The 16,863-nt window shown below is 40.7% G+C and overlaps 1 protein-coding gene across 4 annotated transcripts in view; it reads right to left on the bottom strand.

The window, feature by feature from the left end:
• Positions 1-12,191, bottom strand: part of TENT2 (terminal nucleotidyltransferase 2) — a 49,332-nt gene extending 37,141 nt beyond the window's left edge. The window contains exons 1-7 of one of the 4 annotated variants that reach the window (XM_063319593.1): positions 11,668-12,191; positions 9,356-9,547; positions 8,104-8,229; positions 5,636-5,885; positions 4,357-4,555; positions 4,145-4,236; positions 1,574-1,640 (exon numbers count right to left, since the gene is read on the bottom strand). In XM_063319593.1, coding sequence (XP_063175663.1) covers positions 1,574-1,640; positions 4,145-4,236; positions 4,357-4,555; positions 5,636-5,885; positions 8,104-8,229; positions 9,356-9,547; positions 11,668-11,843 — 1,102 coding nt within the window. In that variant the 5' untranslated portion in view covers positions 11,844-12,191. Of the gene's footprint in view, positions 1-1,573; positions 1,641-4,144; positions 4,237-4,356; positions 4,556-5,487; positions 5,596-5,635; positions 5,886-8,103; positions 8,230-9,355; positions 9,548-11,553 lie in introns of those variants that run through there. The other 3 variants (XM_063319594.1, XM_063319595.1, XM_063319597.1) reach the window with 3 other exon arrangements.
• Positions 12,192-16,863: the final 4,672 nt, after the last annotated feature.

Raw genomic sequence — 16,863 nt, 5'->3', positions numbered from 1 at the left:
TAATATTTTCTTCACTAGGCACCTAAGTTAATTATTTCAGTGGTATCAAGGTGCCCCCCCAAAAATAAATTATACTCAGTCTATTGTGAGTGACACCATTTCCCACAGCATTCTCCTGGAGAAACTGGCTGCCCATGGCTTGGATGGGTGTACTCTTCACTGGGTAAAAAACTGGCTGGATCGCCAGGCCCAAAGAGCGGTGGTGAATGGTGTTAAATCCAGTTGGTGGCCAGTCCCAACTGGTGTTCCCCAAGGTTGGTAATGGGGCCAGTTCTGTTTAATATCTTTATCAATGATCTGGATGAAGGGATCAAGTGCACCCTCAGTAAGTTTGCAGATGACACCAAGTTGGGTGGGAGTGTTGATCTGCTTGAGGGTAGGAAGGCTCTACAGAGGGATCTGGACAGGCTGGATCAATGGGACGAGGCCAACGGTATGAGGTTCAACAAGGCCAAGTGCCAGTTCCTGCACTTGGGTCCCAACAACCCCGTGCAGCGCTACACGCTTGGGAAAGAGTGGCTGGAAAGCTGCCTGGAGGAAAAAGACCTGGAGGTGTTGGTCGACTGCTGGCTGAATATGAGCCAGCAGTGTGCCCAGGTGTCCAACAAGGCCAATAGCATCCTGGTTTGTATGAGAAATAATGTGGCCAGCAGGACTAGGGAAGTGATATACCCCTGTATTCAGCATTGGTGAGGCCCCACCTTGAATACTTTGTTCAGTTTTGGGCCCCTCACTACAAGAAAGATGTTAATGGTACTGGAGCATGTCCAAAGAAGAGCAATGAAACTGGTGAGGGGTCTAGGGCACAAGTCTTATGAGGAGCAGCTGAGGGAGCTGGGGTTGTTCAGCCTTGAGAAAAGGAGTCTGAGGAGAGACCTTACTGGTCTCTACAACTACCTGAAAGGAGGTTGTAGCAAGGTGGGGGTTTGTCTCTTCTCCCAAGTAACAAGGGACAGGACAGAAGGAAACAGCCTCAAGTTGTGCCAGGGGAGGTTTAGACTGGATAGTAGGAAAAACTTCTTCACCGAAAGGGTTGTCAAGCATTAGAACAGGCTGCCCAGGGAAATGGTTGAGTCACTATCCCTGGAGGTATTTAAAAGACGTGTAGATGTGGCATTTAGTGGTAACTTAGCGGTTGGACTTGATGATCTTAATGGTCTCTTCCAAACAAAGTGATTCGATCATTCTCTGATCTTATTTTACAAATTCTTAGAGTATGTTCCCCAGGCAGCCACTGCAATCTAGAAAAGTAGTAACAGAGGTTTCCCAAACAGAAATCTGCTTTTCACACCACCTCACTCCTCCCCAGTTGTGGTCTACAATTCAAAATTCATTTTAGATGCTACCCCTTCTTGAAGCCCTCTAGTTTGCAAGGCAACTGTTATGATTTTCTAATTACTAACCATGAGCACAAAGATAAGTCACATTACTAAATGTTTATAGCTTTTCTCCAAACAATGCTGTGATTAGAAACTAGACAAGATACAATTACACAGATTAGTTACAACTGTGCATCAATACGTCTTCCAGAATTGCCAATAATCTTACCACCTCAATGTAGCCATGAACTTACAAAGTTTAGTACTGAAGAGTTTTTGGACTAAGCTGAGTATATGCCTTGCTTCAGTCTTCTGATTTACCTGAAATACAATATTAAAATTAAAGAAAGAAGTTGGCATCTCTCATTTAGATGTTCCAAGTAAGCATGCTTTACTTTTGAATAAAATTAAGTCACAGAGTAAGACATGAACACGTATACCAATGCATTCCAGAGTCTACATAGACCTTTTGTGCAGCAAAAGCCAGACAGAACAATTCATATTCAATATGCAAAGTAACTGAGACATTCATAAATCATAGAATTTGATGAAAATCTAGCCTTATACAAAAATGTCCTTTCCTTCTTTTTCAATGATGCTTCAATTCTTTCAAAATTATGCTCTATTTAGATTTCTTTTTTGTTACATCTTTTCTCTCAACCTGAATTCTACTCAGAAACATTTTCTATCACCAGAAATACTTAAGGTATTTTACATATCAAATTCCTTCTTATGTCTGCTCACTAAAACTAGCATCTATGAATGTAAATAATGAAATAAAACCACCTGTACTTATGAAAAGTTGTTCTTGCACCTAAAATGAGTTCTCTTAAACAATTTTCCTCATAGAATCATAGAGTGGTTTAGGTTGGAAGGGACCTTAAAGATCATATAGTTCCATGCCCCCTGCCGTGGGCAGGGACACCTCCCACTAGACCAGGCTGCTCAAAGCCCCATCCAGCCTGGCCTTGAACACTTCCAGGGATGGGGCATCCACAGCTTTCCTTGGCAACCTGTTCCAGTGCCTCACCGCTCTCACGATTCTAGGCATTTACTTCTCTGTTTTGCTGTGTTTTTTTTCACTTATAGAGTAAAGGTAGTGCTTATATTTTGAATGTTTTGTTGGGTTAAAAGGTTTATAGGGCAAAATTCATATTTGCAACATTATTGGGCCCACAGTTCATATGCAAAAATACGTTATTAAAATCAAAAGGATTTGACCATTTCTTTCTCATTTTGGAATCCACAGAATGGTAGGGGTTGGAAGGGACCTTCGGACATCATCTAGTTCAACAGCCCTGCCAAAGCAGGTTCACCTAGACCAGGTTGAACAGTAACACATCCAGGTGGAGAGGAGAGACTGGAGAAGGAGTCTCCAGACAAGGAGACTCCACCACCTCTCTGGGGAGCCTGTTACAGTGCTCAGTCACACTCAAAGTTTCCCTTATGTTGAAATGGAATTTCCTGTGTTGCAGTTTGTGCCCGTTGCCTCTTGTCCTGTCATTGGGCACCACTGAAAAAAGTCTGGCCCCATCCTCTTGGCTGCGGCCCTTTAGACGTTTATGAGCATTGATGACATCCCCTCTCAGTCATCTGTTCTCCAGGTTAACCAGACCCAGATCTCCCAGCCTTTCTTCGTAAGTGGAAAGTCCCTTGATCATCTTCACAGCCCTCCACTGGACTCTTTCCAGTAGTTCCTTGTCTTTCTTGAACCGGGGAGCCCAGAACTGGACACCATACTCCATATGTGGCCTCACCAGGGTAGAGTAGAGGGGAAGAATGACCTCCCTCGACCTGCTGGTCACACTCTTTTTAATGCACTCCAGGATACCATTGGCCTTCTTGGCCACGAGGACACATTGCTGCCTTATGGTCAACTTGTCCACTAGGACAACAGAGCTGCTTTCCAGCAAGTCAACCCCTAACCTGTACCGATGCATGGGGTTATTCCTCCCTAGGTGCACGATCGTGAACTTGTCCTTGTTGAACTTTGTTAGGTTCTCTGCCCAACTCTCCAGCCTCTCAAGGTATTGCTGAATGGTGGCACAGCCTTCTGGTGTGTCAGACACTCCTCCCAGTTTTGTGTCATCAGTCCCAGTTTTGTGTAAACTTGCTGAGGGTATACTCTGCTCCCTCATCTACGTCATTGATGAATACGTTGAACAAGACCGGACCCAGTACCGACCCCTGGGGAACACTGCTAGTTACAGGCCTCCAACTGGACTCTGCGCCGCTGATCACAACACTCTGAGCTCTGCCATTCAGCCAGTTCTCAATCCACCTCACTGCCCACTCATCCAACCCACGCTTCCTAAGCTTACCTATGACAATGTTATGGGAGACAGTGTCAAAAGCTTTGCTGAAGTCGAGGTACACAGTGTCCACGGCTCTCCCCTCATCCACCCAGCCAATAATGCCATCATAGAAGGCTATCAGAGTGGTCAAGCATCATTTCCCCTTGGTGAATCCATACTTATCGCTCCCGGTAACCTTCTTTTCCTCTACAGGCTTAGAGAAGACATCTGGAATGAGCTGTTCCATCACCTTTCCAGGAACGGAGGTGAGGCTGACTGGCCTGATGTTTCCCAGGTCCTCCTTCTTGCCTCTTTTGAAGACTAGAGTGACATCGTCTTTCCTCCAGTCCTCAGGCACCTCTTGTGTTCTCAATGACCTTTCAAAGATGATGGAGAGTGGCCAAGCAATAACATCTGCCAGCTCCCTCAGCTTTTGTGGGTGCATCCCACCAGGGCCCTTCCAGCCTTGTAAAAGCACATACATTTTAGAAACAGACTTTGTTTTAACTATTTATGTTTTAAATTACTTACTGGTTCTTCTTTAATCACCAGGCACAAGTCACCATCACTGCTACGAGTACCAAACCCATTCAGTGAGGACCCAACCAAAAAGAGTCGACTCTCTGTAACAGAAGAATCACACAATAAAACTATGATATGTCGTACCAGTTTTAAGTGGAAGGAAGAACTGCGAACCTGAAGTATATTCAAACTGATATTAAGTAACCAAATTCAAAACATACGTGGAAAAATTCGCTGAATCTCTCTCTGGAGTTCTGTTCTGCAGAGCTCTTTTCTGTTCAAATCACAGGTCTGTTGCTGACATACTTGAAACAAATCCAAAACCTGCTGACTTAACTTGACACCCACATGCAAAAAGTAAATATACAGAGAAGTGAACATTCTTTGCTGCCAGAGATGCAATACATGAAACACAGAAGACTGTAACAAAAAAAAAAAATCAAAATACAGCATCATTTCACAAGACCTATTCCATCGTCTAGAGTTTACCACACTTTAATTCATGTTGAACAACTCCCCAGAAGAAATTTCTGCAAAGTTTTTAAATTTAAATTTGTTCAATCTGTTATAAAATATTTATCCACAGAAAATAATTTTCACCTCATCAGTATCTGCTGCCTTTCAGGGAATAAGCAGGGAAAGACTAGAGATACCTTCTGCTGACTTTAATGTCATCAGTTTGCCTACCAGTAATAAGGAGAAAAATTAATATTAAAACTGATTTAAGTTCGCTTCCTTGTTTTATCCCACACAAACTACTAAAGAAGTGGTCAGATCTTTGGTGGAAGGAGGTATTAACTGCTTCTCTTTCACAACACTGCTACATACTATAATCAGACATATTTATACTAAAAAAAAAATGTCTTCTGTCACGCTGGTGCAAATAAAGTATGAAGACTGATTAGCCACGTTTGAGGGGTTTTTTCATTAAAAATGAACAAAAAACACAGTTCCAATTCCACCATCCACCTAAAGAAGACATCCTCTTCTATATTCCAGAACAGCTCGGACACTAACTTTTATCTCCATCTGAAGAAAGGCAGAAGACACCTTTACAGGCCCAATACTGGGCCTGTATTCAGAATATTCAGAATTCAGGCCCAATATTCGGAATGGGCTTCTCTCACAGTACTTGGGTGGGGTTTTCTTTTCCCCACCAGGATTCTCCCTGCCCTCCAGTCATGTGACAAATGGGCTATCCCTACAATTTCTACTTCCTGGAGCAGATATGTAGGTTTCCTGACATTAGTAACGAAACCAAACACAAGCAAACACCACCCCTACACCGAAAAAATGCTCCAACCCAACCACACAAGGAGGCTATATAAGACCGTAGCGGCAGCTACGCTTACCGATATTCCTTCTAATGACGTCTCAGCAATAGAGACCCCCATGACACTGTCAAAGAACCTTGCAGAAATTTTTGTAGTCTTCCACAGCACCATTGGACCCTCCCTAATCAGAAGGCAGATGTACAGTGCAGACATAGAAAGATACTACCTTATCTTTGGCCACAGGGAGCGTGGTTTCTGTAGGGTCTGGAAACAAAATATCTCGCAGTGGAGGGGTACATCCAATTAAATCTGGTAGGTGACATGCATAGAGCAGTGGAGATTGAACTGATCCTGGGAAGGAGTATCTGCGTTCTTCTGGTAAAGGCACTGCTTGGTTAACGACAATTGTTTCAGGGCGTCGTGAATGAAACCGCTGCCGTTTGACATCATGCGGAACTCTTTGTTCACTTAGTCTCCTAAAAATAAAAAAAAACATAAAAAAAGAAAAAAATCAATAAGACGACAGTCATTCCTCTAGTTTGCAAGCACCAAATCATGATTAAAAGACAGTTCCTACAAAGTACAAATACCAATGCTTAATTATGTGACTATTTCACTAAAACCAAGTATTCTACCGAACAAAAGCTTGCCTATCCTAGATAATAGGTGAAATAAACCTGACACGGGGAAAGAGAACACATGGCTGCAAAAGTGCAGCTACCCTTGAAGTGAATTGATCCAACTGCTTTACAAGAGTGTATTAACCAATTGAAACCAAAATGGGAAGTTTAGTTAAATAGGACAGCTTGGAAAGCTGGTCACACTATTTTGGTGACAACATACCTTTTTAAAAAAAAAAAACAAAACAAAAAACAACAAACATACAGACTATGTAAGGGTACTTTTCTTTAAAATCAAGATAAGTGCAGTGAGAAGTTTTGTGAGAATACACAGCGACGAATGAAATAAACTTGGTAGCGGGGACGTGAGAAAAATAAATTTATCACAGTAGCCATTCAAAATGCAGCATTTCTCTGTGTCTTAGATTGTACGGAGAGTAAGCTGCGTAATCTGGGCAAAAAAGAAACACTATTCATTTGACAAATCAAACTGATGATTGTATTAAGCTACACAGGTCATAAACCTAATGTCTCACTGTCAAACTTTAGTCTGTATCTCCTTGTTAAGGCCTTTGTCACAGGAGTTCAAACATATTTGAAGAGATACAGTGCTTACAGACAGCCCCTTGGCGTCTGAACTCTTCATTAAGAAGAAGTTGTACTGATAGCTGACCAGTAGTTGAACAGTGTCATTCATCCACAGTAAAGGAAGGACATTAATGTTTTGTTTATCCATCAAGTATTGCATAAAGTTAATCAGTATGAGGGTAATCATACTTTTTTTTTTTAATTAAAAAGCATGAAATCAGATGTTCATATGTATGAATGAATTAACTGTTAATAAAACTACAGTAATTTCTTGTAGTTAAAAAAGCTGGCATCAAAGTAGTTTGGGGACGTGGACAGATACTATTATTAATAATAAAAATCTAACTGAAGAGACTTCAAGTCATCTTTTCAGTTTTCAAGTCTGAGAGAAGTTCTGATAACATTATGTACCTGCAATCTTAAAGAAACTCATAATGTAACGTCAAATCAAAACATAATGCTGTTTCAGGCTATTTTGACAGAGAAGAACTTGCACAAACTCACGTTCAGCAAAAATACCTTAAGAAGAGCTGACGTAAAAATCTAAGGATTAACTAGTTGACTGCAAATGTACTAACATAGCACAGCTTTCCATAAACCAGACTGGTCAAGAAAAGACACACATGCAGCATGAAACGAGTAACTTCTTTAGTTCATGTGATAGTTATTTATTCAACTATAACTTAATATCATGCATTTAATTGTACTTATTTTCTCATCTTTTAAGTCTGGAAGAGAAATCGCATACAGGAAAGAGTTTTCAAGACGGATTACACAGAGCTTCCTCCCTACCAGCCGATTCACAGAATTATTACAAACACACATCAACTATTTCTGAACTGGTAAGAAGTAATTTTTTTCAATAATTTTTTTCTAAAACCATACATTCATCTGAAATTCCTCTTTCTGTTGTAAAGTAACAAAGGAAACTATGTACATTCAAGTAAGCTTAGTTTTCTGAAAAGTAGAAAAACTATGTTTCCATAAAATTCCTCTTAAAAAACGAACTTATACATGCTTGAATTTAGCACTTTGTATTTGAAAAATGAAGTATCACATAATTAAGAAAATCAGGAGAAACACCTGGTGTGTCATCAGAAAAACATCACAATTCCCATAAAACTTTGAGGGTGCACTCTTACTCATAACCTGGCAGATTAACAGGAACAGAACACTCAATTTATTGATGCAAACCCTCTTATAGACAAGCACACACAGACTACAATCTATTATAGCATTAAAATAAAACATGTAAATCACAGCTCTGTAAGGCTCTAGCTGTTGGAAGAGAAAAACTACACATACTAAGTCACTTATGAGTACTAAAATTCTCAAAAGCAGGTACATGGCCTGTTTCATCACATAACATTTTATTCAGTAGTTTTGCAATTTCTAACATAAAAGCTGCAAAAGAAATTTATATTAGACAAGCTTCATCATGTGTACATTACAACCAGAATTACTCAAAGACACACAAAGAACTTACTTTCTTCCCCGGAATGACGTGGAAGCATCAGACCTATGTCCTGAACTGCCATTTCCGTAAGTCACTGGCTGCAATGCAACAGCTGGAACAGCTGCAAGGTTCCCACTCAAAAGAGCCCTAGAAAGACTACAGTCCATAACTGTTATTCATATAATAACTAAGATGCTTTTTATGGGTTAGTAGTTTTTCTTAAGTGAATATGAAACTCAGGAAGTCCTATCATTTTTTTCTTAGAAGCAATTCATCTGTCATTTCTACCCAAAATGAGGAGATATTTCAATATGTATTTTTTCCTTAGAAAATAGAAGATGGTCATTCTTCACAGCGCACATGTAAGAAGACATTCTTTAACCCCAGCTGGCAACTAGAACCACACAGCTGCTCACTCAACACCCTCCCCCTCCCCTTCCTTCAGCCCCACTCCTCCAAGAAGGGTTGGGAGAAAGAGCGAAAAAAGAAGAGAGGAAAGGGAGTAAAAAAAATCAACTTGTGGGTTGAGATAAAGACAGCTTAACAGGTAGAGCAAAGCCATGCACACAAGCAAAGCAAAACAAGGAATTAATTAATTGCTTCCCATTGGCAGGGAGGTGTTCAGCCATCTGCAGGAAAGCAGTGGTCAGGTGGGGTCAGCTGTCCCGGCTGTGTCCCTTCCGAACTTCTTGTGCACCCCCAACCTCCTCGCTGGCGGGGCAGTGTGAGGCATGAAAAGGCCCTGACTGCCCAGGAACAACTACAAACACCTGTGCGCTCTCAAAAGTATTTCTCATCCCACATCCAAAACATAGCGCTATACCAGCTGCTAATAAAAAAGTTAACTCTATCCCAACTGAAAGCACCAGAGGTTAGTAAACAAATAACTTAAGGTACTGTTAAATTTGAGAGCCTAAAGAACACTATGGTGTCTTCAAACCTAGCCCCAAGAATAAGTGTTTCTTCCCTTTCTCATCTCCCCCGTTTTCCCCAGTAAACAAATACAACTGAAGATCTTTAAAACTGAACTGTAGATTATTAACTCTAATCAGTGTAATGGCATCTCATGCATTATGGACAATGCAGGGGAGCATTAAAACTTGCAGGTTACCAACAGAAATGGTACAGTTTTGTTTTACACAACACCTGTTTTTTAAAGTTTAATGCAGTTTAGTGTTAAAAACAGTGGAAAACATCCTCCATAAACAGAAATACTTCTCTCAAAAGACCATTAATTCTCTTTCTCAACCCAATCCCCACTATCAAGTCTTATTGTACTTACACTGCATTCTGAAAATTAATCTCAGCATAAATACTTTGCTGGTGAGATAGAAGAGTAGGTGGTATATTTAGAGGAAGCTTATTGAAGAAATTACAGTGTTGTTGATGTTTTGGAGGGAAGGGTGGACGAACCAAGTTGGAGGAATTTGGGAACATGCTCCTTTCTACTTGAAGCGAACATGTATCCTTAGACCTACAATTAACAACAAAAAAACAAACAAACAAAAACCAAAATTAGGCAACAAGAAATACTAGTTACCTTTTGAACTCTTGGTTTAAAATTTCAAACTACCTAGAATATATGTCCAGAAATTGCTTTAAAGAATTGTGATAGTGGGCTAGTTTTATCTCCTTTCAGGACAAGACACTAAACAAAAATACTATATGCTCTTAAGTTTCACGATTATTACTTACTTTACTTATGTTTAAAAGTGAATTTTTATTTGCTTCCCTCCATTTTAATTTTAGAAAAATTACATGACGCAAGACATAAGAGTTTTCATCTCAAAGAAAATAGAGTGGAATATGTTTCTTATTTCAAACACTCCACAATGAGGCTCACAATATATGTAAAGAAACACTTGACTACATCATAAGAACATGATGATGCAGCTGATCATGAACTATAAGTAAAATTAATTTTTTTTCATTACATGATATGCAAAGAAGCAGCTAAATGGTGATAGCAATTGGAAAGTAATCTACTCGTGTTTTAAGTATATCATATATATAATATTATTTTATGTTTGTGCTTACTGAATGGATTCTATGATAATCTAATGGATTCTATGATAGAAAAATGTAGGTTTGTTATCTTTTAAATTTTAAATTTATTCTGGCACAACTGACTGCTGTTTGATATTTTATCATTACATGCTTTACACATTAGCAGAAAGTTTGGATGAAAGTCTTTGCCTCTACAACAGGTTAAAATATATTTTGCATCCATTTTGCAATTCATCAATATTTTCCCTTAAGCTCAACTTACATGTTGGAAAGAATAGAAGTTCAGACTTTGCATTGGAAAAACAGTATCAAAAATTTTTTAAAACTAGTTACAAGTACTGTATATATCTCTTAACTGGAGTGAAAACCTGACATTATTTTCAAGTTTCTTCATTTGATTCTTACTTCAGTCTTAAATAAGAGCCCTACAAGCAAAAATACCACTGACAAACACAGTTGCACATGATTGATCTCATTACTCTGCATACAAATATTTATCCAATTAGTGCAATACCGGGTTTCAAATACAAGAGGAAGAAGTTTTTTCAAACAACTTTTGACTCCTCAGGCAGCTCTGACTACCACTGCAGGCAGCATTAGCTTGGAACATAGGCAAATAAATACCAAGGAGTTTATTTGCTCAGGTTTGACTTTGTTCATACGTCCTGTGATGGCAACCCACACTAGTGAAAACCCAGTACTACCTACACTGCTGTACGAGCTCCAATAAAAAGTTGTCAGGACTAATGCTCTCACAGCTTTTTCTCCTTTTTTTTTTTGGGGGGTGGGGGTGGGGGTGGGGGGAGCGGGGGGGGCGTGTGGCGGGGGAACATTGTGTGTTAATGAAAGGTATTTTGGGGATGTTTACTTTCAATTCTGCTGAAGAAACAAAACCAAATCACGTGACGCGAAAGTCACCTGACACATTTAGTCTGAGTGATATTTACATGCAGTCTAAACTTCTCCATTTCCAGTGCAGACAGGCGATGTAACAACTGTTACCACGCCACATCCATCTCAAGCAGCCCAGGCACCCTCAACATCACACACAGTTGTACATAAGCTTTTTACGGATATAATCCACCAGTAACAGAACGGCGCGTTACAATTCAAGATGGAGTTGTAAACGTAACGCGGTCGTTTTAGTCTCCGAAGCCGTAAACACCACGGAACAATGAAAGAATTCCCTTCTAAAAAACCAAACCCGTGTGGTAACACCGCCGCCCCACAGGAGCTATAACGGCATTCACCGTGACTTCCAGTAGATTAAATTTCCTGCCGGAAATCGACAGCCTCCCCCAAGAGTTTCACAATCGTTACAATTCAGGCACGCTTGTCCCAGCGGGCCCTTTTCCCAAACCAGCCTGTACTTTGGGGGGAAGCACGCCCGTAAATGCCGGTACACTTCCCGCGTAATCAAGCCCAAGCGCAGACGCCGCTCCCGCGGCTACCGGAGCCCCGCCAGGCCCCCACCTCAGCGCCTGGCGGCCCAGCGGCAGGCCGCTGGGGCCACTCTCCGTCCCGACCCCCAATCCCCGCCGCCTCCGGGGCAGGAGGGGCACCCCCACACGCCGCCGACAGACTCACGCCGGGCCGGGCCCGCGGGCGGCGCCGAGCAGCCCCTCCGGACGGAAACGAAGATGAGCTCCTCCCGATACGTCCTGCTCTCCAACCCGGATGCAGATCCGCCGGTAGGAAGTGACGATACGACAACACCTCGCAACCCTCGCCTTCCCTCTCCCTCCCTTTAGCGGCGCGGCCATGGCGTCGGCGCCGCGCACCGGTGTCCGCCTCGCCGGCAGGCCGGCCTGGGCCGGGGACAGCTGCCCGCTGAGGTGAGGCACGGACGGCGCGCTGCGCGGCGGGGCGGGGCTGGGGCCACCCCCGCGTTACTGCGCCGCTCTGTCAGGATGAGGAGGAACCAGCTCGGCCCTGTAAAAGCGGACACAGAAAGCCCGGCCTCGCGGCCTGTCTCTTCTCTGTCCCCGGCTGTCATGGCTTGCCTGAGGAAGATCTGACGGCCGTTGTGTGCTGACGAAGGAGTAAAAGGCAGAGGGTACCGCTCACAGAGCTCCACTGACAACCGGTTCTGGTTGAGGCCAAAAGATAGAAATGACAATGCAGGTGTCTTGCTTTCTAAAGTCACTGGCCGATCATAATTGAACTACCGTTCAGAAGTGTGTCAAAAAGATAGTATTTGAATAAATAAGTTAGGATTTGGCCACCAGAGACTGGTGACAAACTCTGTCATATACACTCAGACAAACTCTGCTGGTGTATATGGAGTGAAGCTACAAAGGTAGTGACAAAGGAAAGTTCAGTCACAAAGAAATTTCCCTTAACAATTTTTGATTTGGGCCTTTTTAAAAACATTTATTTATTTGAAGTCTTAGCACATGGCTCGGGTTAAGGCATGGGTTTCAGTTCAGAGGGACAAAGCCTAGGGGTCTAGATGAAGTGGGACTGCAAAGAAGCTGCCAAGGGAAGGTTTGGGCCGCAGAAGGTGGGTTCTGGGCAATTTTAGAACTAGGAGGGAGATGGTTCCTAGGGGTCTAGTTGTGGTAGGTTTGCAGAGGGGCTGCACAGGGATGGTTTGGGCTGCAGAAGAATTACTCTCAAAGACTTCAGTCAGGGCCATGTTCGGGTTTACCTGGGGTTAAGGCCCTGGGTGCATTTAGGGTGAAGAGACGACAGTTCCTAGGGGTTTAGGTGGTGTGGGGCTGCTGAAGGAAGGTGTGGGCTACAGAAGGAATACTCTCAGGACATTTTTATCTGGGCCCCATTTGGGGCTGTCGGGTGTTAAAGCTCTATGCACTTCTAGCATTAAGGTTCAAAGACAGAGAAAACCTAGTGATCTAGATGAACTGGGGCTGAAAACAGGCTGCCAAGGGAAGGTGTGGGCTGCCAAACCAGTTCTCTCCTGAGAACTTTCTCATCTGTGCCATGGTTTGGGTTTTCTGGGTTTACAGGCTACCTGGCCAATGTAAGGGTTAGGATTAGAAGGGAGACAAAGCTGAAGGGTCCTGTTGTGGTGGGGCTGCAAAAGGGCTACCAAGGGCAGGTTTGTGCATCACAAAGAATTATCCCCTGAGAGCTTTTCCATCTTAGCTGTGGGTTGGGGTCTTTGGCTAAGGACAGCCCATAGTTAAGATTAGGGGCAGGGTAAGGGATATGGTTTATAAATGTCACAAAGTCCTGGTGTGAGTTGTTCGTGGGGGGGGATGATAAGCATTTGAAACGGGAAGTATTCGGATGAAGAGTTCTGCCCTGTGAAGGAATTCAGTCCCAAGAGAGCTAAATCTGAGGATGAGTAGCATAATACATCTTTAGTTTCATGAGAATCTTACCAGTGCCCACTTATGCAGGACTTTGATTTTCAACTGTAACTCAGCCTTCTTTATATGCTATTGGTTTGGAATCAAAACTTAACTCTCCGGTTTCTGCTCAAGGCAGAAACTTAATGTCTTAACTGTTAATAATATGACTGCTGATAGCTGGAGTTCCTCCCCATTTGGCCTGTTCAAATGGTGTCCTCCAGACCATTCGACCACCCTTCTCACCATAATCTATCCATTAACCAATAACATGTCATTCTTTGCAGTTTCTCACATTTGCTATGGGGCCTACAATAGATACAACGTAATACAATCAATATACCTGGTAGCAGGCAGTGTTTATAGCAGTGTATTAAGCACCAACATTTTTTCGTACAGCAAAAATAATAATAAAAAACATTTAGGAATGCATTTACCCAATTAAAGTAACTTCTGTTGCTTTGGTTTTCCTTGTCTTCTTTTCCTCTGCTCCTTGGCACAAGGCACCTTGATATTTTATGTTTGTCTTAATCTAGATACTAAATCTAACCATTTTTTTTGGCACAGACTGTTCACCCATAATTTTACCTGCATGCATTTGCCAAAATAGCTACACATTTCAGTGAGGCAACCTGAAATAACCTGACGTTTTACAAATAGCCATCAGCCTTCTGAGACAAATCTCTGTGCTTTGACATGCTGCGAGATCTTCTATTTTTTTTCAGTATGTTCCTTCTTACATCCTGACCCTGACTGTGATCTTAGAAAGTTAACTGGGTTAGATTATCTTCTGTCAGAAAAGAACTACAAAGCCTTACTTCTGGTTTTAGTCATTCAAGCAAAGAATCAGACCGTTAGTCAAGAGATGCTCGACTGAAAAACCGCAACAAGGAATTTGAGAACTAGCACTAGACATTCCACAAGATCCCCCAAAATAGAATAGGATTAGTACCAGTCTTGTGTTACGGCCTCGAAAGAGAAATATTGCTTTAGAATAAAAAATGGTATATTTATTGTAACAGAACAGTTGGTAAACCTAATTTATTGGAACAACAACAAAGAAACTGAATGACCAATGAAAGAAATTTATGACCTATAATAGAAGCAGAGGTTGTATTCAACCTCTAAAAGCTATAAACAATATTTAGTTCTGATAGATAGAAAAGAGAGTGGTTTCCAGAAGTCATTAGCAAAGAGCTCTCTGATAAACCAGCTGCAATCTCTCTCACAGAATGGAGGCAATTCTGCAACATTAAAGTTCCTGTTTGGTGCTATTTGCAATTGTCTGAAACTTTTAGATCTGAAGTGTTCCAGGTATAGTTGCTGCCTGAAGGTAAGTAGTGCTGGAAAGTTTGGTCAAAGCAGCTCAATGTTCAACAATTCAAGGAGAAAAAATACAGGAAAAAACCCTATTCTTCTATGGAAACCTTTGTCTAATCTTAAAAAGTCTATAGGCTCTTTTCTCTATCTCTTAGCACCATATGGGAACCAAGACAGGTGTATGTTCAGAATGTGCTTTACCATAGCAAACAGCCTTATGAAAGAGCATTTAATACTGTTGCTTTAAAAGTGTTACCTGATTAAGAGTGATTAAAAACATGTACTCATGCTTTCTCTACTGGGAAATTACTTAAATTCCTGGAAACATGTTTCAGTTTCAAACCCAGCTGTAATATATGATCATTTATGATGTTGTTAGTCTTCCGGACCACATCTGAAGTAATGAAACTTGTATCACTACAATGCTTCATTTTACGTATTTTATACTGAGCCCAAACATGGCAAGTACATTAAAATAAGAAACGTAACTCCAATGAAATAAATGAAGCTATAACAAGGATTAATATGGTGCAGAATCCACAGTGAAGGCTGCAGCTTTTTAATCATGATGCCTACATGATTTGCTTTGCAGTTTGTTGAGAGACCAGGATATTCTGGGATTGAAGCCAAACCAGAGACTTGGGTCTAAAATAAATTTTATGTACCAGGCAAAAAGCATCTTTCCTCAGCAAAACAATACAAGATTTTAATAATAATACAAAGAACTTAAATTAGATGTATGTTAAGAAACAATATTAAACAGGCATAAATCAATTGCTGAAGGTTGCCAGGTGTCTGTGTAAATATCTACCACATTAAAGGCAATATTCAAGTTTAGCATGTAAATACTGAAGGAAAAATTAACAATGTTCTTAATTTAACAAATGCAGTATTTTTTTTCGTCCACTGTGCAGCATCCTAGTTCTGATGTTCAGCGTTCAGCCAGGTTCAGTGATGTTCATGTGTGCCTTTATATGCCTTCTGTAGGGCTTTTTCAGTGAGAAATCAGTTGATATATTTGTTAAGTACAATATGCTAATTTTTATATATGTATATGCGTATCATGTAATATACAGTACAGTATTTATGAAATGTAATTAGTGTATCATCGGCATTGATATGAAAATGTTAATTAACTATGCAAACATGTATATTGTACCTACAAATTCCAACTTAACATTATAAAATACAGATTTTATAAATCTACCGTGCTGATTTATATAAAAATATTTATTTACAGTTTTCTTTATTTTGCATGATCCAAAAACATGTCTACATATGAATGATCCCTGTATCTTTTTCAGATGAGTTGTTTGTACTAGGCCATTTTAGATTACTGTTGGAAATACACTATTTGTTTGGTTTTTATGAGAATTAAGGCTGTTGTGATAAATGGTTAATGCTGTGCACTGGTTAGATTAATGAGTATATTTGCTAGTAATTTCATTACGTCAGTGCTTTGGATTTGTAAATTTTGTAATTAAACTCCTTTAAATACATTTTTAAAGGAAGGTCTAAGTTCTGGATTTCCCTAAATTTTAATATTTCTCTTGTGTGTGACAAAAGACAAGTTTTAAAATAAATAAAGTCATGAATTTTGATTGAAAACAGTGGATGATGCCAATTAATTCTGCATAACTCTTCGAAACTGTTTTTTTCACTTAGTTTTGTTTTAATCCATTGTACTCTTGAGAGGATAGTCATATTCCCCAAGTCCTAAGCTAGTCAGTAAAGTTTTTGAACGGTTTGCCTGATATGTCAGTTCCTGGTGGTTAGGTATTTAAGAAGGAATTTGATTACTGTTACAAAGGTCTAGTAGATATTTCACTGTGGCCTGTTTTTTATCAGTGGCTGAGAAAAAATTAATTTAGAGTTAATGGATCTGGAGGCAATACCTACTTATTAACTTAACTCCGTGCGTATATTAACATCGCCAAACTGGGGTACAGACAGATGCAAACTATTTTATCTCTGGAACTAGGCATTTTATAGAGACAGTGAGAATTACCTCTATTTTATACTTTACTAGATTAAGCATGCACTTAGAAATTACGAGGTCTCAATGAGCATATTGAGATTTGAACAAGGGAAGTCCTCCTATGAATTAATGAATAAAACATAACTTGCTACCTGCTGTCTGTTTTCCTAA

Source organism: Chroicocephalus ridibundus, chromosome Z (assembly GCF_963924245.1).
Source record: "Chroicocephalus ridibundus chromosome Z, bChrRid1.1, whole genome shotgun sequence".
Classification (NCBI taxonomy): Eukaryota; Metazoa; Chordata; class Aves; order Charadriiformes; family Laridae; genus Chroicocephalus; species Chroicocephalus ridibundus.
Note: the sequence above shows the minus strand (reverse complement) of the source record. Positions and strands in the feature narration are given on the sequence as shown.